Source organism: Gigantopelta aegis, chromosome 15, assembly GCF_016097555.1.
Source record: "Gigantopelta aegis isolate Gae_Host chromosome 15, Gae_host_genome, whole genome shotgun sequence".
In the NCBI taxonomy this organism is placed as follows: Eukaryota; Metazoa; Mollusca; class Gastropoda; order Neomphalida; family Peltospiridae; genus Gigantopelta; species Gigantopelta aegis.
Window position 1 is genome coordinate 7,796,313 of NC_054713.1, and position 25,878 is coordinate 7,822,190.

The 25,878-nt window shown below is 40.2% G+C and overlaps 1 protein-coding gene across 2 annotated transcripts in view; it reads left to right on the forward strand.

The window, feature by feature from the left end:
* Positions 1 to 3,025: 3,025 nt before the first annotated feature.
* The window catches only part of LOC121390389 (ski oncogene-like), a 40,284-nt gene continuing 17,431 nt past the window's right edge, over positions 3,026 to 25,878 (forward strand). The window contains exon 1 of one of the 2 annotated variants that reach the window (XM_041522189.1): positions 3,026 to 4,600. In XM_041522189.1, coding sequence (XP_041378123.1) covers positions 3,680 to 4,600 — 921 coding nt within the window. In that variant the 5' untranslated portion in view covers positions 3,026 to 3,679. The remainder of the gene's footprint in view (positions 4,601 to 25,878) is intronic. The other variant, XM_041522188.1, reaches the window with a different exon arrangement.

The window sequence follows — 25,878 nt, forward strand, 5'->3', positions numbered from 1 at the left end:
TTACTCTAAGACTATATGGTAGAATTACCAAATGTTTCACATCCAACAACCGATGATTACTATCTAAAACGTGCTCTAGTGATGTCGTTAACAACAATAAAATATCTTACTTCCCCAGTGGCGGATCCAGAAAATCCAGGGGGGGGGGCAATGACATGAGGCCAATGGAACTTTGGGGGAGGTTTGGAGGGGATCGTAAAAAATTAAAATTAATATATAATAAAATTATAACTGTCGCAAAATGTAGGGGGTGTGTGTGTCCGGGCCCATGGATCCCCCTAGATCCGCCTGTGTTCCCCGCATCCCCGCCCTATTTTCGCAAAGATAGACCCTGGATGATGATGTTCCAGACACGATCCGTGCAACCACTGATCGTTGTTTTCTCTGGGTCTGTAAAAACACGGCGCCCGGACTAACAGCTTTTTACGACCAAATAATGCTGCTTTAAGTCATATTTCTGGATCCTTTCTGCGAGTAGGTAAACATGTCTAACCGGATGTACGATGTACGTTAATTATTAAACCATAAAACAGTGCCATCTGGCGATATCTTGTTAATCAGAACTATCTTTTGTTTCATCTCTTCTGCAGGCTCAGATCCAGTCGAATAGGGTAGGGGTTCGATATGGCAGATAGGGTTGAGAGTATCTAGATTGATGAAAATTTACTGAAGCCATTCTGAATTTTCTAAATACAGTCATGTATAAAACATCCTGAGAGAGACAAAGACAGAGAGAGAGAGAGAGAGAGAGAGAGAGAGAGAGAGAGAGAGAGAGAGAGAGAGAGAGAGAGAGAGAGAGAGAGAGAGAGAGAGAGAGAGAGACGCACGCACGCACACATTCATGAATATATTCACATGCATACAAGACACGTATCATTATGCATACACAAACAACACACACACACACACACACACACACACACACACACACACACACACTGATTGGCTTATTGTTATTTCTACAGATATGAAAGTTAGTTACAAAAATAACCCAAAATGTTTTATATTGGGCTTAGGGTTAGAGTTAAACAGTGGTCCAAAATGTCGGCCCCCATTCAGAATAAGGGTGATACAGCGCTCGCTCAATGCGCGGTCGGTGTGGGATCGATCCCCGTCGGCGGGCTCATTGAGCTATATCTCGTTTATTTACGGTTATATGGCGTCAGATATATGGTTAAGGACCACACAGATATTAAGAGAGGAAACTCGTTGTCGCCACTTCAGGGCTACTCTTTTCGATTAGCAGCAAGGGATCTTTTATATGCACCATCCCACAGACAGGATAGCACATACCACGGCCTTTGTTACACCAGTTGTGGAGCACTGGCTGGAACGAGAAATTCGTGATGGAATTGAATAAACAAACAAAAGACAATTGTCACATCTAACCAAATACGGACATTGTCGTTATTTAATTATTTCCAAGACCGAAGTCTTGCGAAGATGGATATGATCGTATGGTTCCACACACACACGCACACACACTGACATAGACACACACACACACACTGGCACACTCACACACTGGCACACTCACACACTGACAGACACACACTGGCACACACACACACACACACACACACACACACACACACTGGCATAGACGCATACCTAAACACACATACGCCTGTCGCGGAACGTAATATTATATTTAGTATTTCTAACAAATGATCTGCCACCCTAATAAGTTTCCATTTATAAATGCACCATCAGCACTAAAAAGCATATTGTCACTACTGGGGCAATTTGCGGCGCGTGACGGGAGTTACTTGGTACAAGAGATGCAATCCCTGAGAGGTGATCATTATGACGTAGAGTGTGCGAGTTCTCGACATGCCAAAAACATCACATGCGAAATAATGAGAATACTGCACAAAAAAGAAACACAAAAGTCAAAAGTTAGTGATATTATAGACCTCAAGTGCATATAAACTGCAATGTCTCCCAGAGCTAGTTTTAATAACTTAATGTGTAAGACATCGCATACCACGGTTTTTGATATACCGGCTGTGAGGCTTCTAAAATGTGAAGGAAGGGGAAGCTGCTGTTTTAATTAAATATAATTAAGCAATAGCACTTTTGTGAGGTAGGGGCGAGACGTAGCGGCTAGCCCAGTGGTAAAGCGCTTGCTTGATGCGCGGTCGGTTTGGGATCGATTCCCGTCAGTGGGCCCATTTGGCTATTTCTCGCTCAAGCCAGTGCACCACGACTGGTACATCAAAGGCCGTGGTATGTGCTATCCTGTCTATGGGATGGTGCATATAAAAGATCCATTGCTGCTAATCGGAAAGAGTAGCCCACGAAGTGGCAACAGCGGGTTTCCTCTCTCAATATCTGCGTGTGGTCCTTAACCATATGTCCGACGCCATATAACCGTAAATAAAATGTGTGGAGTGCGTCGTTAAATAAACCATTTCCTACCTTTTGTGAGGTAGCCTATATGCTTTATTTTTAATGCATTAAAGTCAGTGATACATGTGTTGTCTTGTTCGATATAAAGTGCATATAAAAAATTTCTTTGTGTTTAAATAAATAAATTAAAACAATAGCAACAAACACACCCCCCAAAAAAAAAAAAAAAAAAAAAAAAAAAACCCAACCCACAAACAAAAAACCCAGCCCCACATAAACAACAAAACATTGCGACTTGTCCGAATTTTCCAAACTAACTGTTGAACAATAAATCAATGTGCTCTAGTGGTGTCGTTAAACAAAACACACTTTTACTTTTAACTCGTTACAACCCCACTAAGGAAAAAATATATTAAAACCTTCCTTATTTATAAACCTAAACAATATTCAACAAACACCAATTCTAGATTCGTATAAAAAAATTGCCGATATTTATGCGAAACCCTTTTATGTGGCTCCGTTTGCCGTTACATAAAAGGGTCGACCACCTAAGATAGCCGTTGATCGCTCAACAAACACATGGAAATGTTTGCTCCGGTCATTCGAGGTCAATCGGTTTCGATCGGCCAACAAGGCTAGACTGGTAAGACTGGCTGTAGCCTATTTATGGCGGTCCGCTCCGCGTGGCTCGGGTCACAAATAAATGCATTGCACCACAGACGTCTCGACGTCAGCGTGACGTCACCAGCCCAGACGCCTTTGATTACCTTGGGTCAGACCGCTGGTAAGCTGGAAATTCCGCGAACGAAAATCATACGACTGCGTTACCCGTTACCGTTGTGCTTTTGTTGTCGAAAATAAAAGTGTTCGGTACATCTGCAGTTTGCGTAATAGCGTGTGTCATGCAGCCGTATGTGCAAAATGAACGTAAAAGCCGGTAAAACGAGGGAGGATAAACTAATGGCAGTGTTAACGTCGGCGTTCTTCGAAGAGCTGTTTGCTGCTCACGACGCTAAAATAATTGCTTAGTGTATATCGTCGGTTACATTCTCGTTAATTACCCACGCATACCAACCGCGTTGTGGATTCCGTGAACGAGGACTTTTAGTTGCGCACCATTCGACCAGCAGATATGTAGGTCACCTAACGAAGGGAGGGAGTTCGAACAACGACAAAGCGAAATAGTCTCCCAAGTTGGTTTCATCGTCTGCACAGCTAAGTCGGAGTCGCGAGAGCTTACGCGCTATACATACAGGGCCCAAATGACTGGGCTGTCGCATGGTACGGACATCGGAAAGTGTTGTGTGTTTTTATTCAGGTGTGTTTGATGGAACAAATCGCCCACCGGGAGGAAACCCTGAACCCGGGAATTCAGAGGTTAGTGAAGAGGTTTCAAACGTCTGCGCTTCGCAGTCTACACGGGCCGCCCAGCAGTGAAATAAACCTGCCTTCCAGCACCACTTCTCCCAATGACTTGGCAGTAGGCATGAGCGTCGAACAGTACCGCAAGGTGATCGCCAACGCCAAGAAATGCGTCCCCACTCACAAAGGGATGGAGTATGACCCGTTTCTGGCCCCACCCCCGTTCCCCATCCAGCAGATGCCGGTTTTCACCCCCGTGGACACATCGCGTAGCGATCGGTCGGACACGGTTTTGGAAGGAGAAACCATTTCGTGTTTTTTGGTAGGGGGTGAGCGGCGCTTGTGCCTGCCCCAGATTTTGAACACGGTTCTAAGGGATTTTACTCTCCAACAGATAAATGCTGTCTGCGACGAACTGCACATTTTTTGTTCTCGATGCAGTCCCGGACAGTTGGATACACTGAAAATAACAGGGATATTACCGTTGATCGCACCGAGCTGCGGTCTCGTCACAAAGACGGACGCCGAACGACTGTGTAACGCTCTCCTACACAGCAATGAGGACCCGTACATGGACCCCCCTACCCCCGACAGTTTCAAAGTGTACCACGAGTGCTTCGGAAAATGTAAAGGAATATTCAACCCAGGATTGTACCGGACCCCGGACTCGAGGTGTATCCAGTGTGTTCATTGCCACCGATTGTTCAGCCCTCCGAAATTCGTGCGTCACTCGCACAGGGCCCTCGAGAACCGGACCTGTCACTGGGGGTTCGATTCCGCCAACTGGAGATCGTACCTGCTGCTAACGAAAGACCAGGATTGTAAGGAGGAACTGAGACGAATGAAGGCCAGGTTCGACTCTGGCAACAAGTACAAACGAAAACAGGTAAAATAATTTAAAATAATTTTTTAGGCATCATCTTGCACCCCCCCCCCGTAAAAAGTGATATTTTTTTTGCGTCATCTTACCCCCCCCCCCCCGTAAAAAGTGGGATGACCGTCATCTCCCTGAAACCTGAAAATACCAGTTGTGTGTACAGGGTGTGGTTTGAGGATCGAAACACCCCATGCAAAAGCAAATTTAAAAAAAATAATATATATATTCTTTTCTGGGGGAGCATGACTTGCCTCTCCCCGCAAGAAACCTATATGCATAAATTCCTGCACATGCACCTGATGTTGCCGCTCAAGATTGTATTGTTTTTAACCTGTAATTAAAAGTTGTAATAAATTTTTCTGTTGTGGATGGAAAGCGCCACTTGCGCCCATGACAGGCGTGTACTACAACAGCTTGCTCTTAACATGCACGCAAAAACTCACTTCCAGAACTAAGAACATTGTAGAACATTCTCATCCTAAATAGTGTTAGAATTTCATCATTGATCATTGCAGGGACACATTTTAATTTTGGAGGGCCTAGCAAGTCTTGTCTTTGGTTTAATAACCAAAAGAATTATGGCACACGGCAAAACTGGTTGCAGACATGTTTACAGTTTAGTTAATAAAAATATGAGATAAAAAAACACAAATAACTTTGCCAATTTATTTCACCAAACTCAAAAATTTAACAATTAAGGATAGGCCTACATGTAATATATGGGATGTATTGGAAGTGTACTGTCAAACCAGGTAGAGCATCCGAGCATTTGTCCTGCCATAGACCATGTCTGATTTATGGGGCACAATGGCAACCACAGCATTTTCCCTGTCATTGATGTAATGTACATTCGATTTTCATAGCACACTCAACTGCAAATTAAGATGTCAACCACAACGTTTGACAGGGGCGTCATGATAAAATTCATACCCTATCATTGGAATTTCATTGTCAATCATTGGTTATAATCAGGGCGTAGCTAGTGGGATGGGTGGTGGTGGTGGTGTGTGTGTGTGTGTGTGTGGGGGGGGTGATGCAAGGGGAGTAGTTGCCCCCCCCCCCCCCAAAAAAAAAGGTAAAAAAATAATAGTACAAATAACTAATTTTAGCTTTAATACATATTCAATATGTTTTCTTTGTGCACATGTAACTTAAACAAACACTAACCACAACATAAAACTAAAAATGATGAATTCTTGTTGAACTTGATTGGTCACAAATTCAGGGCTAGCACTGCAACTTGACATATTCGCCAATGGCAAATTTTAAAAACAATTGGCGAATTTTATTTGAATTTGGCAAAAACGTTTTAGGTAATTATTGATATTTTGTTGAAAAAATAAAGTGGGTTTTTACCATTATTGAAATTTTATGGATAATTTTGAGATATTTTCTGCTCGCCCAGAGCTAGCCCAACAATTAAAGGCATATTGTCACAGATCACTGACCTATTTAATGGTCTAACAAAGTATTACCTGAACAAAAATAATTTGATTTGTCCCAAAATGTACTTTATTCAACCATCTTCATAACCACCATACTCCATTTATTAATGACATTTTGTAAAATAATTGAATTATGGCAATGGTCCATAATTCAAAAACTAAAATTGCCGAGAGGGTTGACATGGATTTCACTCCATCCATGGTTCAGTTAAGATGATGCAATAGTTTGGTTTTCAACAATTAATGTCATTTTTAGTTATTATCCATTTTTAGAGAAATAAGGTCCTTAAATCCATGACAGTATGCTATTAAGCACTCAATGTTTTATATGTGAAAGTAAATGTAACATCAAATTCAGTTGACAGCAGGTGTCAGACTGTTCATAGATCTATAGATGTGAAAATGCCTTACATTATTAAATAAGCATCAATACATGTAGTATGCTGAATAAATCCATAATATTTTATTTTATTTTAAATTATAAATACTGACAGCTTGAAATAGCAATGCAAATTCACGTCAGGGCTCGATCTTAACCAAGCCAACGACAACAATTGCTGTCCTTGAGATATAAATTGCCATAGGCCAGGAACATCACCAATGGCACGTGCCGAAAGTGCCATTGGTAAAGCTCCTCAATAATGGCAAACTGTTTACAACTGATGTACATTATCTGCCAGTATATAACATTAGTACATGTAACATATGTCGACATACAGCAAAATAACCTTTTCGTATTATTTATTTGCTGCAGTTGCAAAAGTTGTTTCTTTTTTACAATTGCCATGGGCAGGTTTTAAATTGCCATCGGTGGTCCATTTCACTCACGGCAATTTTGTTTTTAAATCTCTGTGGGAGACAAATTCTTACGTTCGAGCCCTGCATGTGCAAATAAAACCCCTGTCAAAAAGTCGCAGGTCATTTGTTTTTTTTCGCAAATGTGACCAGTTTATGCTTGTGCGTAAATAAATTGTTTTTATTGTGTGACCTTGACTTTGGCCATTAGCAGTATTCTGTTATGGTTATTCCCTTTCCTTTACCTATCATGCAAACATACTTAAAAACATTACCTTTTAAGGGCGGGATATAGCACAGTGGTAAAGCACTCGCTTGATATACAGTTGGTCTATGATCAGTCCATGTTGGTGGGCCCCATTGGGCTATTTCTCGCTCCAGCCAGTGCATTAAACTGTTCATACTTATTTATTTTGAATCAGTGCTGTTGCGTTATATTAAGACACATGTTGATGTTTTGCCTTGTAACATAGATAAATGAATGGATATTTAACGATACCCCAGCCCAAAATTAAGAGATCGGCTAGTGGGAAGGAAATGTTTTATTTGATGATGCACTCAACACATTTTATTTATGGTTATATGGCGTTAGACATGGTAAAGGACCACACAGATATTGAGAGAGGAAACCTGCTGGTGCCACTTCATGGGCTACTCTTTTTGATTAGCAGCAAGGGAACTTTTATGTGCACCATCCCACAGACGGGATAGTACATACCACAGTTGTGGAGCACTGGCTGGAATGAGAAATAGCCAGATTGGTCCACCAACGGAGATATAATCCTAGACCGACCACGCATCAAGCGAATGCTTTACCACTGGGCTACATCTCGCCCCACTCCGCTATTGGGTGTCGAACAAGGAAAGTACATCAATATGGCCATGTAACAAGTTGTTACCCCAATTTCCTGCCATAATCTCCATCAGTCCAGAAGGTTTGTTTTGTTTCACGAACCCACTAGAGCAAATTGATTTACTAATCATTAGCTATTAGATGTCAACCATTAGAGACGAAGCCTATACCACAGCCGTTGATGTACCAATCATGGAGCACTGGCTAGAACAAAAAATAGACCCACCAGTGGGGATCAATCCCAGACCGACAGGGTATCAAGCAGGCGTTTTTACACTGGGCTATGTCCCCCACATTGGTCCAAGACAAATGGCACTGCCCTCTTTATTTGCCTGAAATTCGAGGCCTGAAAAATATCCCACCTTAAACGCACCAACTGTCCTAAATAACCATTCAAAACCCCACACCCAAATGCCAATGAAATACCCCAGAAGAATAAAAAATTCCATATACTCATTCCCTTAACCCAACTGCCCTGGAATTTTTTTTAAAAAACAAACAAAACCAAAATAAAATTTTTTAAATGTCCAACATCCCAATAAGATAAAAATACAAAAGTCCATAATAGAACATTATTACCATATAACACAACATACAAGACTGGAGCAATTTGGATCAGAAAAGCTGTAGCAGAAACTTATACTATATAAATATACACAAGTATATTATTTATAGCCATAGAACCGTGTTGGGTTTTTCTAATGTAGTGCTCATGAATATTCATGAACAAGTAACTATACAGGTGTGGATGCAGGATTTCTGGGGGGGGGGGGGGGGGTCCAAATGTGATAACTGATCTCTCCTTTTACACTTTACACAGAACAGTTAATATAATCATGTGATTCCCCTTAAAAGTTATGGTCGGTTTTCAAAAAGGTGGGGGTCCGGACCCCTGGGACCCCCCCCCCCCTCCTAGATCCGCTACTACTATAATAGTGTTTTCTAAATGAACAGCTACTTACTAAGCCAACCTGCTCTAAAAACTTGAGACATATAGTTGACATGTATTCAGAGTTGTAATAACATTATTTTTCAAGACTAATATATAAAATAATAAGCAGGGCCTTTTCTACGGTTTCTGATCATTCACTTCTTCTTTTGATCTACACTGCAGACAACCTTCTTTGAACTTGCCCATTGGGCTAATTCTCGCTCCATCCAGTACACCACAACTGGTATATCAAAGGTTGTGGTATGTGCTATCCTATCTGGGATGGGGCATATAAAAGGTCCCCTGCTACTAATAGAAAAATGTAGCAGGTTTCCTCTCTAGGACTCCATGTCAAAATTACAAAATGACATCCAATAGCCAAAGATTAATTGATCAATGTGCTCTAGTGGTGTCATTAAACAAAACAAACATTCTTTCCAACTATCTCAACTTATTTTAACATCAATAATAATATATATATCATACACATGTGCCAGTATACACCAAAATGTCAGTACCATAAATTTATCTGTCCATCATAAATTGCTTAATTGAAAAAAAATTGTAGGGAGGGAGTATAGAAGAAACAACACATATTGGACCCTACATGTCATAATGGCTTTAAATCATGGTTGGGGTGGAAAGAGATCGCGGGGACCAATAACAATGTCCAGCTTGACAAAATGGCATCTCCCCTATTTTATGTACTAGTCGCTGTTCCTGCCACCCCCGCTAAGTACGATCCTGGAGGAAGAATCTTCACATGGATGTTTTTAATCTTCCATATACTGGCTTTCTGCCAGAATATAATATGAGGGCACGGTGTAACAACACCGCATTTCATACATGTGCTTTGACCAATTACAAATAGCCGTTCGATTGCCATCATCAATCCTAAAATCGTAAAAATATATTCATTAATTTCCTAGCTTTTAGGGTATGTCATTTTACTCTCCATACCTTCTGGCAGAAACCCTGATAGAATATCGTGTCTTGTGCTTTGCTGGCTTTTCAATGCAGAGCACAGACCGTGGCCTTTTTTTCCTCTTTCTCTTTTTTCCTCTTTCTCTTTTTTCCGTTCATCGATTGTAATATTCCAACTTGCAAACATGTGGACAAAACGTCAACAACTGGGTGAAATTTGGCCGATCACGCAAATAACAAGGCGTCACTGTTCTTTACAACGTTATGTCTCCCCCGTGCGAGTTTATTTTTAGATCTGCGGCGCGTCGGTGTTGCGTTCCATGTTTACTTTTTTGTCTGGGCGTGCCGCCATCTTGATCTGAGAGCAGAGTCCTCCCCCCTCCCCCAACTTCTTTCCGCTCTCCCGTACAGTTAATGATGTAGAAAGTGTGACTGAGTGTAAAAAAACAAACAAAAAAACAAAAAAAACAAGAAGAGTGTCTCTTTATAATACTATTTATAGACATGTGCATTACTCAAAATGCGTGTGTGTAAGAGAGGGAAGGAGACGGACACACGTACACACATAGAGAGAGAGAGAGAGAGAGAGAGAGAGAGAGAGAGAGAGAGAGAGAGAGAGAGAGAGAGAGAGAGAGAGAGAGAGAGAGAGAGAGAGTACTGTTGACCACAATCTGACGATCAGGTTTTTAAAAATAGACACCCACTCCCCCCCTCCCCCTTCAGTGAACTCCACCCTATCAACATAATTCTGAATTCTATAATGAGCAGACAACTCTGTTTAGTATGGGTTTACATATCGATATGTTTTTCTATTTTTAAATTAAGTAAGATTTTAAAGATGAAATAAATGAAAAGTGCCATTTGTCAGATAGGCCTATATCATACTAAACATTACCGTTGGATATGTAATATTTCCATTGTTATCTGTTGTGTACGAAACCAAAACAATGATGCGAGAAGTCTCTGTACATAGTCGACCTTGGTGTAAAATTGCGTTTCGTCCGATTGTTCTGATGCGAGGAACCAGCTGATTTGGCAGGTCGCGCGCTCACTCTACTATCTGTATATTTCACCGGCTAGACGGGACAGATCGGCGCGCGAGATCGCTGCCATTGAAATCCCGCACTGTCGGCACAGATCAAACAAAGCTGGGTAAATAGCACACCACGTGCACATTCCCGCGCCTCAACTGGTCTTGTTTTTACGTTATGGGGCGACGGCTACCTTGGAATTCCGGGGCTCGCCGGCTGGCTAACGTTGATTTATGATGGGCTTAAATTGTTTTACAAGGTTTTTGTTTTTGTTATTTTATTCCACAGCTACTGACTGTAACTAAGCTCAGATTTGATATCTTGTCATTGGTAAATAAGATAGATGAACATGAAATAAAGTTCAGAATATTAAATTAAGGCCTATTACCTGTATTTGTTAACAGTTAATAAATAATATCAGGAATAAAAACAAAAAGATATTTATCTGAATTTTATGTCTTTATTATATTTTTTATTTATTATATTTTTAATTTTTAAAAATGTTTCTTTTAAATTACATTCTATTCTATTAAAAAACCCTCATTATTTTAAAATTAAAACAAACCTTATTTAAAAAACCCAAAACAAACCAAAACAGTTTATTAAATTTAGTTTTTGTCATGTTGCTTGGTTTGAGACCAGTTGCTATTACCCCAGACCCCCACCCCCCCACCCCCCAACAAAACCCAACCCATCCCATCCCAAACAAACCACAAAAACCCAATGCCCCAACAAACCCTAAAATAAATATATAGTTATATTGCAATCAGTTTTGTAGTATTTGCATCACAGGATTGAATCACCTCGGTGAATCTATTCAGCTGATGTTTTTTCTCATTCCAACCAGTGCACTGCAACTGGTCTAAGGCCGTGGTATGTGCTTTCCTGTCTGTGGGGAAAATGCATATAAAACAGCGATAGAAATGAGCAGAATCGTTCACTAGTCTACCGGACAAGTACATCTAGAAATCTAAATAAGCAGACTTTTCCACTAGGCCATCAGAGAAGTCTGTTTACAAAACCTACTTGTCCAAAGAAATGATTTGTTTTATTCAAGCACAAGAACCATCTTTTTGACTGCTCAAAATAAAACTGCATTGAAATTTGTTAATTGTCCACTGGACAACCAATGATGTACATTTTGCTTGTCCAGGGCTGTAGCTGGGATTTGTTGTTGTAGTTGGGGGGGGTGGGGGGTGGTGAGGTGGGCGTTAAGAAGTGAATTTTATTTTACGTTTCTATAATTCCTCAGCTATCTGGGCTGTCTGTCCAGGACAGTGGGTAAGTTGTTAATTGTTAGTGAGAGAGAAGAAGGTGCCATGGCCTTACACCTACCCATTGAGTCGTGAAAACTCGCTCTAGGTGGGAGCTGGTACCGGGTTGCTTAATTAACCATGATGCAACCAAGGCTGGTGAGACTCCACACGTATATCTTTGCTTGATACCCAATAGTCAATATATACTTTTGCCCTGGGCTGGGGTGTCGTTAAACATCCATTCATCAATCCATCCATTTGATTCCTTCACAACATTATGCAATTAGTCTATGATCAGTTTTTTGTGGCACTTAAAGAGGATTAGTCACCCACCCTGTCTGCCTCCACCACTGTACAGTCCTGTAATAGGTTTTGTGGTACTTAGCGGGGATTAGTGGAGGTCACCTGATTTGTATGCTGTTGAATGCTTCTGGCTGGAGGGCTTTTGTTTGGTTAAATCTGGGCATTACCTCACACAAAACCCGACCCCACATCCACACACTGAGCTACAGACAGCTGGCAGACATCATAATTGCTGTTTTGCTGTCCTTAAAGGGACTTGGTCATGGGTGGTGACTTGCACATTTTAAGATAGTGCTTTATTTAAAAATTCACATGCTAATGGAAGCTAAGAATGACTCTCCTTAACTAGTCTTAAGTCCTATTCATACTCTATTTCCCAATCTGCATGTGGAATTAAAATTTAAATCACTGTTTGTGGAGAGAGGGAGAGATGGAGAGGGAGGGAGAGGGAGAGAGGAGGTAGGTAGAGAAAGAGAGAGAGAGGCAGGGACAGAGGGAGAGAGAGAAAGAGAGGGGGATAGAGAGGGGGGGGGGGGAAGAGAGAGAGAGAGAGAGAGGGAGAGACGGTGAGATGGTGTCACTGACTTGATTGTCTTGTTGACGTCGTTGTCTTGTTGATGATCCTGCAAGTTGTTTATGTGATCTAACAGGTGTTAATGATGGAATGGCCACACCCATCCCCGAATGAATCTGATCGATAAACCAGTGACCTTCATCTAATCCGTACTTCTGCTCAAGACTGAGCGAGTGAATGAGTACAAATCAGGGCTAGCTATGGCACTGGTGTTCTAACAAACCTCCTTGCTGAGGTAAAACAAATTTTAAACATTGGGTTATTCATATTCATGTCCAGGGAAAATGTTGACAAAAGAGTCTGTTTGGTTCATATCTCCCCCCCACTTTTAGACCATGCTATGCCCCCCACCTGATGACAGAATACATGTCTACGGCCTCTCTGTAAATGTCTACCCTGTCTCTGAAAATGTCTACCCCCTCTGAGCCTCGTTCCAACAAATGGTCAATCTGTGGTCTGCTACTGATAAGCTGGAATGGTAATGGCAGTTAGGTCTGTGATAATTCCTCATCAGTTTCAGAGAGTAGCCGCTGCCCAGTTGAAGTGGCCCAGTCTCCTGGTGTGGTTTTGATGTGCCTCAGCCAGTGACACTTTAATTACGAGTGTTCACTATCAAAAGTATGACACTAACTGACAGAATGCACAGATTTTATGCTGAAAATGTCCCACGCATGAGTGACAGGCCACTCTAGTGTTAGTGCTTCTAAGTGCTGAATGATGAGATTTTCCCAGGATAAACCATGCTGGTGAAATAGAAGGCTTCAAAATGTTTATCCTGAATCTAAACACCCAATGTTGGAAATCAATTATGTCCCAGATTCGGGTAGGGACATAACTTCCTGGAGATATCATTGTCTCTCCTCATCACCCCCAAGGTTTGAATTTTTTCAGAGCGCAGCCCTATAAGATCAGCGAACTATTTGATTAGTTCCCAATGTGGCCTAAACCAGTCTAGTGGAGGGATGTGTTTCTGCTGGGTCAGGCTGAATCCAGCCCTGATGATGGGCTATTTCACATCACAGCCATTGCACCACGACTGGTATACCTAAAGGCAGTGGTATGTGTTATCCTGTCTGTGGGATGGTGTATATATAAAAGATCCCTTGCTGCTAATAAAAAAGAGTAGCCTATGAAATGGTGACAGTGGGTTTTCTCTTTCAATATCTGTGTGGTCCTTAACCATATGTCCGGTGCCATATAACCGTAAATAAAATGTGTTGAGTGCGTCGTTAAATAAAACATTTCCTTCCTTCCTTCCCTGATGATGGCATGTGCTCTTGTTACGTACTTATCATTGTGCCCTGATAAATTTGTTGATGGCAAGAACGTTGACAACATGCAGGGCTAGCTTGGGATAAGCAGAAAGTTTCACCAAATTATCTGCTAAATCTAAAAAAATTGCATAAACCCATTTATTTTTATAAAACAAAATATCAATTATTTCATAAAATTATTTTGCCAAATTAAAATAAAATGCTAAGCCTGGCATGTTCAAGAAAAATGCCATGGTACCCTAATTGGTATACCACTATGCTCTAACTGGTATGCCACTATACTCTAATTGGTATGCCACTATGCTCTAACTGGTGTGCCGCTATGCTGTAACTGGTGTGCCGCTATGCTGTAACTGGTGTGCCGCTATGCTCTAACTGGTGTGCCGCTATGCTCTAACTGGTATGCCACTATGCTCTAACTGGTATGCCACTATGCCCTTCCTGTACATCCCATGTTGTAAATATAAAAAAAAAATTAATCTCACTTTTAGTAACCAGTCTTGTAACCAGTTTTGTCTTGATGCCCAGATTTTTTTTTTTATTATTATTTTTTTTATTAAACCAGGGATCAGATGATGTGTCCCCCCCAAAAAAATTAAAACTCCCCTGAGACTAGTTTGTGAAGAGTGAATTTTAGCATGTGAATTTATATAGTATAAATATTGTAATATATTAAATGGTTGAAACAAAATTCCTTTCCTTTCCAGTGATGGAGAATGTTTTTTGGGGGCTCCCAACCCACATTGAATAGACCTGCCTTTTAAATGTTCAATAGAAAATCCCTTTCTTTTATCTGAAAATGAGGTCTTTGAGAAATTTAGCTCAGCTGCTTTTAAAACACCGGACTGATTGCACGTACTGGTATGGAGCATACATGTGTATACTGTATACATCATCAAATAACTTTCGTATGTCACGGCAGTGTAATACCAGTCACCGATGTAACCACGTAGAGTGATTACTTAGCGCATACCTGTGTTGGCCGAGCCAGAAATGACATAACGGTTACATATATACATGTACATACCCCAGGCTTATGACATAAACAAGCATACCAGAGTCACGTCTGCCAAGAAATGCTCCTGAGCTGCTTTCTGTAGACATATCCGGATAAATTTATGAAGCCTGTTTTTCTTATTAAACACAGGTGTTTAAGTACACTGTAAATACATGTACCATAGTTATATTGTGAGCAAGTAAAAAACAGGCTTTCTGTATTCAGAGGGCGGGATCTAGCTCAAGCGGTAGAGTGCTCGCCTGAGGTGCTTGTGTTGTAGGATCGAACCACCGCAGTGGACCCATTTGCTAATAGTTTATTTTCTCCCCATTCCAATCCATGCACCGCAACTGGTGTATCAAAGGTCTTGGTATGTGCTGTTCTGCAGTGAATATTTTGTTTTAAAAATCTTGACTAGCGATATTTGTAGTCGAGTGAAAATTGATTAGCAACTACAATGTACTATTTAAAGCCGCACACCCTAGTTCCATCCAGCGAAAATAAATTATAATTTGGTTAATCTACAAACCTGTAACACACTTAGATCACGTTTTTATCAAATGGAGTGAAAAAGCAGGTTTTATATCGATAAATACCATGGGAATCCCCATGTCCCAATTGCTTGAAATAATTTTGAAAGTTTGTATTCTGATGTCACCGGTAGATGTCGCTCGAAGCACAACAATGCCTACGTCACGACAAATTTCACAGACTTGGGGTGCGTTCTTTTCACCTCTCCTGGACATGTTCCAACTGTTCTGTCCTGGTTGTATCCCCTCTCCAGATATCGTAGGACTTAGCAAAATTATTGGTTTTAAGGGTTTGTAACGTTTTGTATTGAGATACTTACTTGTCTGAACTTTATTGTTACTGAAAATGTTTACGAACTGTGAAGAAAAATCTCACAAATGAACAACAACAAATCGGATGTTGATTGCGCGAACCGTGCACGAGAAAACAAACCGAACCAAAATGATAACGGTCACGTGGTATACCAACGTCTGTGACAAATATCCCGTCTAAAAATAGATTAGACCTTGTCTGCTCAACGTTTTTTTCTCAAACGTGCCTCGGTGGCGCAGTGGCTAAGCCATCGGACTACAGGCTGGTAGGTACAGGGTTCGCAGCCTGGTACCGGCTCCAACCCAGAGCGAGTTCTTAAGGGCTCAATGGGTAGGTGTAAGGCCACTACACCCTCTTCTCTCTCACTAACCACTAACAAACTAACAACTAACCCACTGTCCTGGACAGGCAGCCCAGATAGCTGAGGTGTGTGTCCAGGACAGCGTGCTTGAACCGTAATTGGATATAAGCACGAAAATAAGTTGAAATCAATCAATCAAACGTGCACCCGTTTTTCAGAAATACGAAAAATGCATTTTGTGGTATTACAAACACCAGGATTACCAGAATTACCAAAAAACCACTTCAGGTGAATGGAAATGTATATTCTAAATAATAAATGGTAAGTAAAGTGCAATTTTATTTGTGAAAAAATGGGTTTAATAGCGAAAAACAACGCCGTAATGGTTAACAACTAGCCGTAATTAGGGTGTGTCCCTTTAATGTTTTAAAATTTTCTAGTGGTCTCTGAAACTTGTGTAGCGAACAACAACATAATTTTAAACAAGCTGTTGCCTGGTCTGTCTGTGTGAAAGTGCGTATAAAAGATCCCTTGCAGCAAATGGAAAAAAAAATATAGCAAATTTCTGCTGAGACTACGAGTTAAAAAATGGCAAGTGTTTTGAGTTCGTCATTAAATAAAACATTCCTTCCTTCCTGATTTTTGGTATGTCCCTGACGTGACAAGGACAAGCTTGTACATGTGCCGATAATTTCCCAGTTGGCAGCCCGAAGGCTTTTCTAGGACACACTGTCCTCTGTAAACACAACAGATGTGTAGCATGCTGCTGGAATGAAGCCATGCATATTACACACCTGTGGTTTACAGTTGTATTACACATTTGTGGTTACTGAACAAAACGTGTGGGTCAGAATTCGTTTGTAAACTTTTCGATTTTTGTTAACCACACCACTAGAGCACATTGATTTATTAAACATTGGCTGTTGGATGTCAAACATATGATAATTTTTACATATAGCCTTAGAGTGGAAACCCGCTACATTGTCCCATTATTAGCAAGGGATTCTATATAAAATTATGCACTTTCCCACAGGCAGGACAACATAGCACATACTGTGGCCTTTGATATACCAATCACAGACCTGTCAACTCTCACTTTTTTTTGCTGTGAGACTCATGTGTTTTTGTTTCACAATCACACTCGCAATGAAAATGTCCAATCTCATGTTTTTACAATTTCTACACCAATATAATAAATAAATAAATAAATGAAAAAAATAATCTATGAACTGTCTGGACCCTAGTATTTTCTAAATGTTCTTGTATAATTCCATTAATGTATATATATATATATATATATATATATATATATATATATATATAGATATATAGATAGATAGATAGGATTGCAGGCCTGCACAAATTGCACGAACGGCCGTTTCGTTCATTGATCGGTTATGCCATTTTATTTGTCATAACCGATTTACCGTTCGTGTAAAATTTACTGAATTATTAATCCCGGCAATGTACCAACATATTTTTATCGCGAGTACAAACATTACACTTGTTCCCGACGCAGTGCTTTTTCGTAGCGTGTAACGTAACCAGTCAAGTTTGTATAAATATCTTGCACAGTAGGTACATTGGTCATTACAATCTGGAACTGAATCAGCAACCAGGATAAACCAGAGTCACAGTGACCCTATTATTAACTGTAATTCCGAATCGGATAGTGACAGTGACGATGACGACAGTGTCAGTGATATTAACAGTGACAGTATCAGTATCCACTGTTCCTCAGATGAGGAAGGTGGTACCGAGTCTCCCACTCAGGACTGAATGTCATGACATTATATACACATAAAAGACTAATGCTATAAAAGTAATGGTAAGAGATTGCCTTGCAGTGAATTCTTATTTATTCACACGTAGTTGTGCACACATGATGATGTGTTTTATATAATAGGTCAAGCCTGACATTCACTATGTTTTGGTAATTTATTACAATTTAGTTCTAATTATTATTATTATTTTTAAATCTCTTAAACATTTGTATACATATACTTTTTACTTACCATTGCCACTCTCTTGTTTCTCATAATTAAGTATATATATATTTTGTTTTTAATTATAAAGAAAAAACCCCGGTTATGCAAACCAAAATAGGTTATGCTAAATCTTTTGGCATAACCCCTTTTCAGGTTATGCAGATTTTTAATTTGTGCAGGCCTGGATTGTATGAATAGTGTTTACATTGTCAACAGAGGCAGGCTGTAGCCCAGTGGTAAAGTGCTCGCTTGATGCACCGTAGATTTGGGATCGATCCCAGTCAGTGGGCCCATTAGGCGATTTTTCGCTTCAACCAGTGCACTATGACTGGTACATCAAATGCCGTGGTATGTGCTATTCTGTCTATGAAGTGGCGACTGAGATTCCTCTCTCAATATCTGTATGGTCCTTAACCATATGTCTGACGCCATATAACCGTAAATAAAATGTGTCGAGTGTGTCGTTAATTGAAACATTTCCTTCCTTCCTTCCATCCTTATATCCAAATAAATTATTAGTTTTAATCAAGTACAAAGTCAATGTTTTTAATAGCACAAAATGAAACTGCATTGAACATTTGTACTTGTCCATTGGACATCCACTGAGGTACACTTTGCTTGTCTGAGGAAACTTTCCCTTCCAAATGGTGCACTTGTGAAACCTGTTGCTACCAGATGCCTTAAAATATATCTAATAAATAGGAAAGGGATTTACCCCTATGTGACCTCCCTAAAATGTCATCCTGCAGGTGAACAAGCACCTGCAGGTCTTTCATTTCAATTTCATTTTATTTTCGTGCTTATATTCAATTAAGGTTCAAACACTGTCCTGAGCACACACATAATCTATCAGCACTGTCTGTCCAGGGAGTTAGTTGTTAGCTGGTTAGTGGTTAGAGAGTGAGAAGAGGGTGTAGTGGTCTTGTACCTACCCTTTAAGTCATTAAAACTCGTTCTTGGTAGGAGCCGGTACCAGGCTGCGAATCCTGTACCTACCAGCCTTATGTCTGATGGCTTAACCATGACACAACTGAAGCCGGTACCAGGCTGCGAATCCTGTACCTACCAGCCTTATGTCTGATGGCTTAACCATGACACCACTGAAGCCGGTACCAGGCTGCGAATCCTGTACCTACCAGCTTTATGTCCGATGCTTTAACCACGACACCACTGAAGCCGGTACCAGACTGTGAATCCAGTACCTACCAGCCTTATGTCCAGTGGTTTAACCACGACACGACTGAAGCCGTTACCAGGCTGTGAATCCAGTACCTACCAGCCTTATGTCAGATGGTTTAACCACGATACCACCGAGGCCGGTACCAGGCTGTAAATCCAGTACCTACTAGCCTTATGTCCGATGGCTTAACCACGAAACAACTGAAGCCGGTGACCTGCAGACCCTAGACCCCACCCTTTAAGGGTGAATCTCGCACCTTGAAACATATACGGGATGACAACCCAGCCGTTGTGGGACAATGATTAGGATGGGTGTCACAATACATCGATGCATCACGATAATACTGTTGATGATACGATACACGATACCCTTGCTTGTGTATCTATTCCTATTTTGACTATGTGTCGATTCCTATATTAATATTAGACATTACTTTTATTGTATATTAATATTACCAACACATACTCATTTACCAATACCAATTTGTACTGCTATGTACATATTGACAAGTTACATGTATTTTCTTCACAAAAAACCGACTGGACTGAGAATATGTGTCTGCTTACTTCAATATGTCTATGATGTGGTATTTCTACATTAATCAGTGTTTCTCTTTTATCAGGGTTATTTCTTATTTTAAAATCACATCAACTAAGCTTCAACTTCTTGTTTTACGTGTAAAAAATCTTGTGAATCAGGTACCGTGATACGTATTGTATCGTGGGATATATATCGTGATACGTATTGTATCGCGGGTTGTGTATCATGATATGTACTGTATCACGGGTTGTGTATCGTGATATGTACTGTATCGCGGGTTGTGTATCATGATATGTACTGTATCGCGGGTTGTATATCATGATATGTACTGTATCGCGGGTTGTGTATCGTGATATGTACTGTATCGCGGGTTGTGTATCGTGATAAATATCGTATCATGGGTTGTGTATCGTGATATGTACTGTATCACGGGGTTGTGTATCGTGATATGTATAGTATCATGGGTTGTATCGCGGGTTGTGTATCGTGATATGTACTGTATCACAGGTTGTATATCGTGATACATATCTTATCGTGGGTTGTGTATCGTGATATGTACTGTATCGCGGGTTGTATATCGTGATACGTATCGTATCGCAGGTTGTGTATCGTGATATGTACTGTATCGTGGGTTGTGTATCGTGATATGTACTGTATCGTGGGTTGTGTATCATGATAAGTACTGTATCACGTGTTGTGTATCGTGATACGTATCGTATCATGGGTTGTGTATCGTGATATGTACTGTATCGCGGGTTGTGTATCGTGATATGTACTGTATCGCGGGTTGTATATCGTGATACGTATTGTATCGCAGGTTGTGTATCGTGATACGTATCGTATCGTGGGTTGTGTATCGTGATATGTATCGTATCGCGGGTTGTGTATCGTGATATGTACTGTATCGTGGGTTGTGTATCATGATATGTACTGTATCACGGGTTGTGATACGTATCGTATCATGGGTTGTGTATCGTGATATGTACTGTATCGCGGGTTGTGTATCGTGATAAGTACTGTATCGCAGGTTGTGTATCGTGATATGTACTGTATTGCGGGTTGTGTATCGTGATATGTACTGTATCACAGGTTGTGTATAGTGATACATATCGTATTGCGGGTTGTGTATCGTGATATGTACTGTATCGCGGGTTGTATATCGTGATATGTATCGTATCGCGGGTTGTGTATCGTGATATGTACTGTATCGCGGGTTGTGTATCATGATACGTACTGTATTGCGGGTTGTGTATTGTGATATGTATCGTATCGTGGGTTGTGTATCGTGATATGTACTGTATCGTGGGTTGTGTATCATGATATGTACTCAGAGTATGACAAATATTTTGAAAAGTCACTAGCCACAGGGCTAGTGGGTTTGTGAAAACCACTAGCCCACCAAGATAAAGCACTAGCCCAAATTCCTGATCAATTATAACTGGATTTTTATATAATTTTTGTAACATTACACATTTACGAGTATAACAGTAAAATAAAACAAACACTTAAATCATGTAACTTTCAGTTTTGTCGTGTCGTACGTTTTGTCTTTTGTCAAGTGTGATCCATCGTCATTGTCCCGTTTTCGTTTTTGCCCTCCCCCGGGGAAAAATAATTGAGCAAACTCTTGGTTGGTATCTAAACACACTATCAAAATAATTAAATTTAAATGAGGATACGACAGTGTGACACCCGGTAATAGATGGTTCAGTGTATTTGGTAGTTGGGTTATATATTTAGGGCCTACTATTTATGTCGCCAGGAACGGTGATGCCAAATACAGGGCATTATCCCGTGTCAGACCGATATCAAATGAATATAGTGGCGACATCTAATCCGTTGTTAATTGATGAACAAAAAAGGTATTATCTTGTATCGGCAGCTATGCCGTATTATCCAAACCGCTACATGTAATAGGCCAAGCCGAGTCAGTGCATGTGCGGTTACCATTAAAGTAAATTGTTTTCCTGATTGCCGATAACCACATGTCAGCGAAGTGTTAAATTAGAAAACAATAGGTAAATAAAACAAACACTGAAATTCAAAGCATGGCTGAGGTTTACTTGATTGAGATTAACCTGTCGTCGCGATTGGTGATTTCCAAGTTCTTAGCCTAAAACATATGTGCGAGATTAACTACCACGTGACGTGTCTAACCAATCAAAACACGCATGTCATTAGACTTTATTTCCTGTGCCAGAAACTTGAAAGGGAAAGGTAAACAATGCATGCTGTAACTGTGACGATGTAGAGATAGCATGTTACTGCAGTTTGCAGACCTAGCTCAAGTGGATTATTAGTATATACTGATTGCGTTGTTGATATTATTCGATGACAAACATCACAATCAAATTTATTAAACGAAATTTCAGCCGAGAGAAAAAGAAAGAAAGAAAAAAAAAAAAACCCACGATCGAGCGATGACGAGAGGAGGGGGGAAACCACTAGCCCGCAGGGGCTAGTGGTTTTGCGTTTCTCACTAGCCCGAACTTAAAAACCACTAGCCACGGGCGTCGGGCTAGCGGATTTGTCGAACTCTGGTACTGTATCACGGGTTGTGTATCATGATATGTATCGTATCGCGGGTTGTGTATCGTGATATGTACTGTATCGTGGGTTGTGTATCATGATATGTACTGTATCACGGGTTGTGTATCATGATACATATCGTATCATGGGTTGTGTATCGTGATATGTACTGTATCGCGGGTTGTGTATCGTGATATGTATCGTATCGCGGGTTGTGTATCGTGATATGTACTGTATCGTGGGTTGTGTATCATGATATGTACTGTATCACGGGTTGTGTATCATGATACGTATCGTATCATGGGTTGTGTATCGTGATATGTACTGTATCGCGGGTTGTGTATCGTGATATGTACTGTATCGCGGGTTGTGTATCGTGATATGTACTGTATCGCGGGTTGTGTATCGTGATATGTATCGTATTGCGGGTTGTGTATCGTGATATGTACTGTATCGCGGGTTGTATATCGTGATATGTATCGTATCGCGGGTTGTGTATCGTGATATGTACTGTATCGCGGGTTGTGTATCGTGATATGTACTGTATCGCGGGTTGTGTATCGTGATATGTACTGTATCGCGGGTTGTGTATCATGATACGTACTGTATTGCGGGTTGTGTATTGTGATACATATCATATTGCGGGTTGTGTATCGTGATATGTACTGTATCGCGGGTTGTGTATCGTGATATGTACTGTATCGCGGGTTGTGTATCGTGATACATATCATATTGCGGGTTGTGTATTGTGATATGTACTGTATCGCGGGTTGTGTATCGTGATATGTACTGTATCATGGGTTGTCTATCGTGATATGTACTGTATTGCAGGTTGTGCATCGTGATACGTATCATATCATGGGTTGTGTATCGTGATATGTACTGTATCGCGGGTGGTGTATCGTGATATGTACTGTACCGCGGGTTGTGTATCGTGATATGTACTGTATTGCGGGTTGTGTATCGTGATGCATTACGTATCGTGGGCTATGTATTATGATATGTATCGTATCGCGGGTTGTGTATCATGATAGATATCGGTATCGTATCGTGAGGTAAGTGTATCGTGACACACCTACTGATTAGGATGGGAGAAAATACCTACATCTGTTACTGGTCAAAACAACCTCTGGGCAAAACATGCGAGTCAGAATGACGTTCATAATCAGCTGGGATTTTATCACAGATCTTTCATTCTAATTGGTTTGCACCAACAACACCCGATTGACTTTCTATTAATCAGAATTTAGTGATATGGACTTTTTATTAAATCAGAATAGTGATGTTCCCATTAAAGGAGTTGTAACGGATTCGCTTCAACAGTGTTTACTAATTACCTGAGTGCAGGTGACACGGTCCAGTACACCTGAATACTATACAGTTCACTGTACTTCCCTGCTAACAGGCTTCCTATGAAAAAATAATTTGAGAGAACATAATAGAAACAAAACAGACTGTAAGTGCCGGTATTAGGTGGTTATGGGTTTGAAATGTTTTGAAATTGGACATTGTGTTTCATGCACTTTGGGGCCAGGACGTAGCCCAGTGGTAAAGCATTCGCTTGATGTGCGATCGATCCCCGTTGGTGGCCCCATTGGGCTGTTTTGTATTCCAACCAGTGCTCCATAGCTAGTGTAACAAAGGCTGTGGTATGTACTATCCTGTCTGTGGGATGGTGCATATAAAAGATTCCATGCTGCTAATTGAAAAGAGTAGCTCATGAAGTGGTGACAGTGGGTGTCCTCTTTATATATATATATATATATATATATATATGTGTGTATTTGATCCTTAATTAACCATATGTCTGATGCCATATAACCATAAATAAAAAATGTGTTGAATGCATTGTTAAATAAAACATTTCCTATATTTTCTATTTCATGCACTTTGATGTGCGGTTGGTCTATGATCGATCCTCGTCAGTGGACCCATTGGGCTATTTCTTGTTCCAGCCAATGCAATACAACTAGATTATAAAAAGGCCATGGTATATGCTGTCTTGTCAGTGAGATGGTGGATATGAAAAATCCAATTTTTCTAATGGAAAAATGTAGCAGGTTTCATCTCTAAGACTTAATATTGAAATTACGAAATTTTTGACATCCAATAGCCGATGATTAATAAATCATTGTGCTCTAGTGGTGTCATTAAACAAAGCAACTTTAAAGGAGGGGACAATTACGGCATTTGGCCTGGTATGCATATTCAACGATGTATAATGCACATTATTGCTTAATATCAACAAGTATAATCGTATAGTTAATTAATAAAACGTTAAATGTGACGGCTATTATATATAACGGGCGCAGCCATTTTGTACCATCCCAGTGAATTTTCATCTCTGGTGAGCTGGTGGTTACGTAATACCTAACGTGTCACATCAGGAATTAGTCTTCGAACTGAAGAAACAAAACATACCTGATTTTTGCGGATGCATCGCAATGTTCTGTAATAATAGCCAACCTAGTAAGCCAACAACAATTATATATTATTTTTCTATACAAAATAAACCACCATTGTCAAAGTGTTGAAATAACTATTATGTTTTGTACATAAATTAACCCATGTACTGAAATAATAATCAGAGTGTTTTCTTGGTTAATTGGTCTTTTCTTTCTGTGGCCTGTACCTGTGGTTCCTGATTGGCAGGTGTATATTTAGATGGTCCCCAGACACTGTCTAGACACACTAAAAAGATGTGCCTCTTTTAATAAGATCACAGGGTATTGTGTGATAACCGCACGGATACCCTTCAAATCGTCCTGCTTTATTACTGTAAGTAATTCTGTAAAACCCTTGATTAAGTAGACTTTCCCATCTAAAATCACAAAACTGACCAATTACATTGTCCCAAAGAAAAGAAAAGTATCACTTGGGTATCGTGAGTGGTCATTTTTGTCGAACATACCCTACCAATAGGCCTAATAATATGCATTTTTTCTTTGGATTTTTAAAAAAATAAAAATACTATAACTCCATTTCGTTCTATTGATGCAAACTGAAATATATATAGTTAAATAGTTTATTATACTATCAAGTCATTTATGTTGTTTTACAAGTCAGGTTGATGAAAGCGAAGCGCCTTGTCGTAAATTAGAGCGTTTGTTTACACTGTGCATAGAGCAGATGGACGGAGCTGACGTCACTTCGCCCCAAGCTATACCACCGGACGTCACAAAACAAAACAAAATGGCTGCCCCCAGTTAGCAGGAATAATCATGGTTTTTTTTATTAACTCTAAAATTACGCATTTTTCATTTGTTAAAGTGTCAGTACGTGTTGGTGGTCTGGGTATGCATCTTTCCAACACATAAGGCTCTTGTTTGAGTTGACCCCACCTTTAAATTTAACAAAAAAGAACAAAAGTTTAAAAACACAGATTGTCAGTTGGCAGGATTTGAACCTTCTGCACCGATTCACTGTCACGCGTGATATGGAAGTACATATGAATGAAAGCTGACCGATTTACTTTAGAAAAGATGGTTCAAATATTTTATCTTTTAAGCCCATATATAGCATC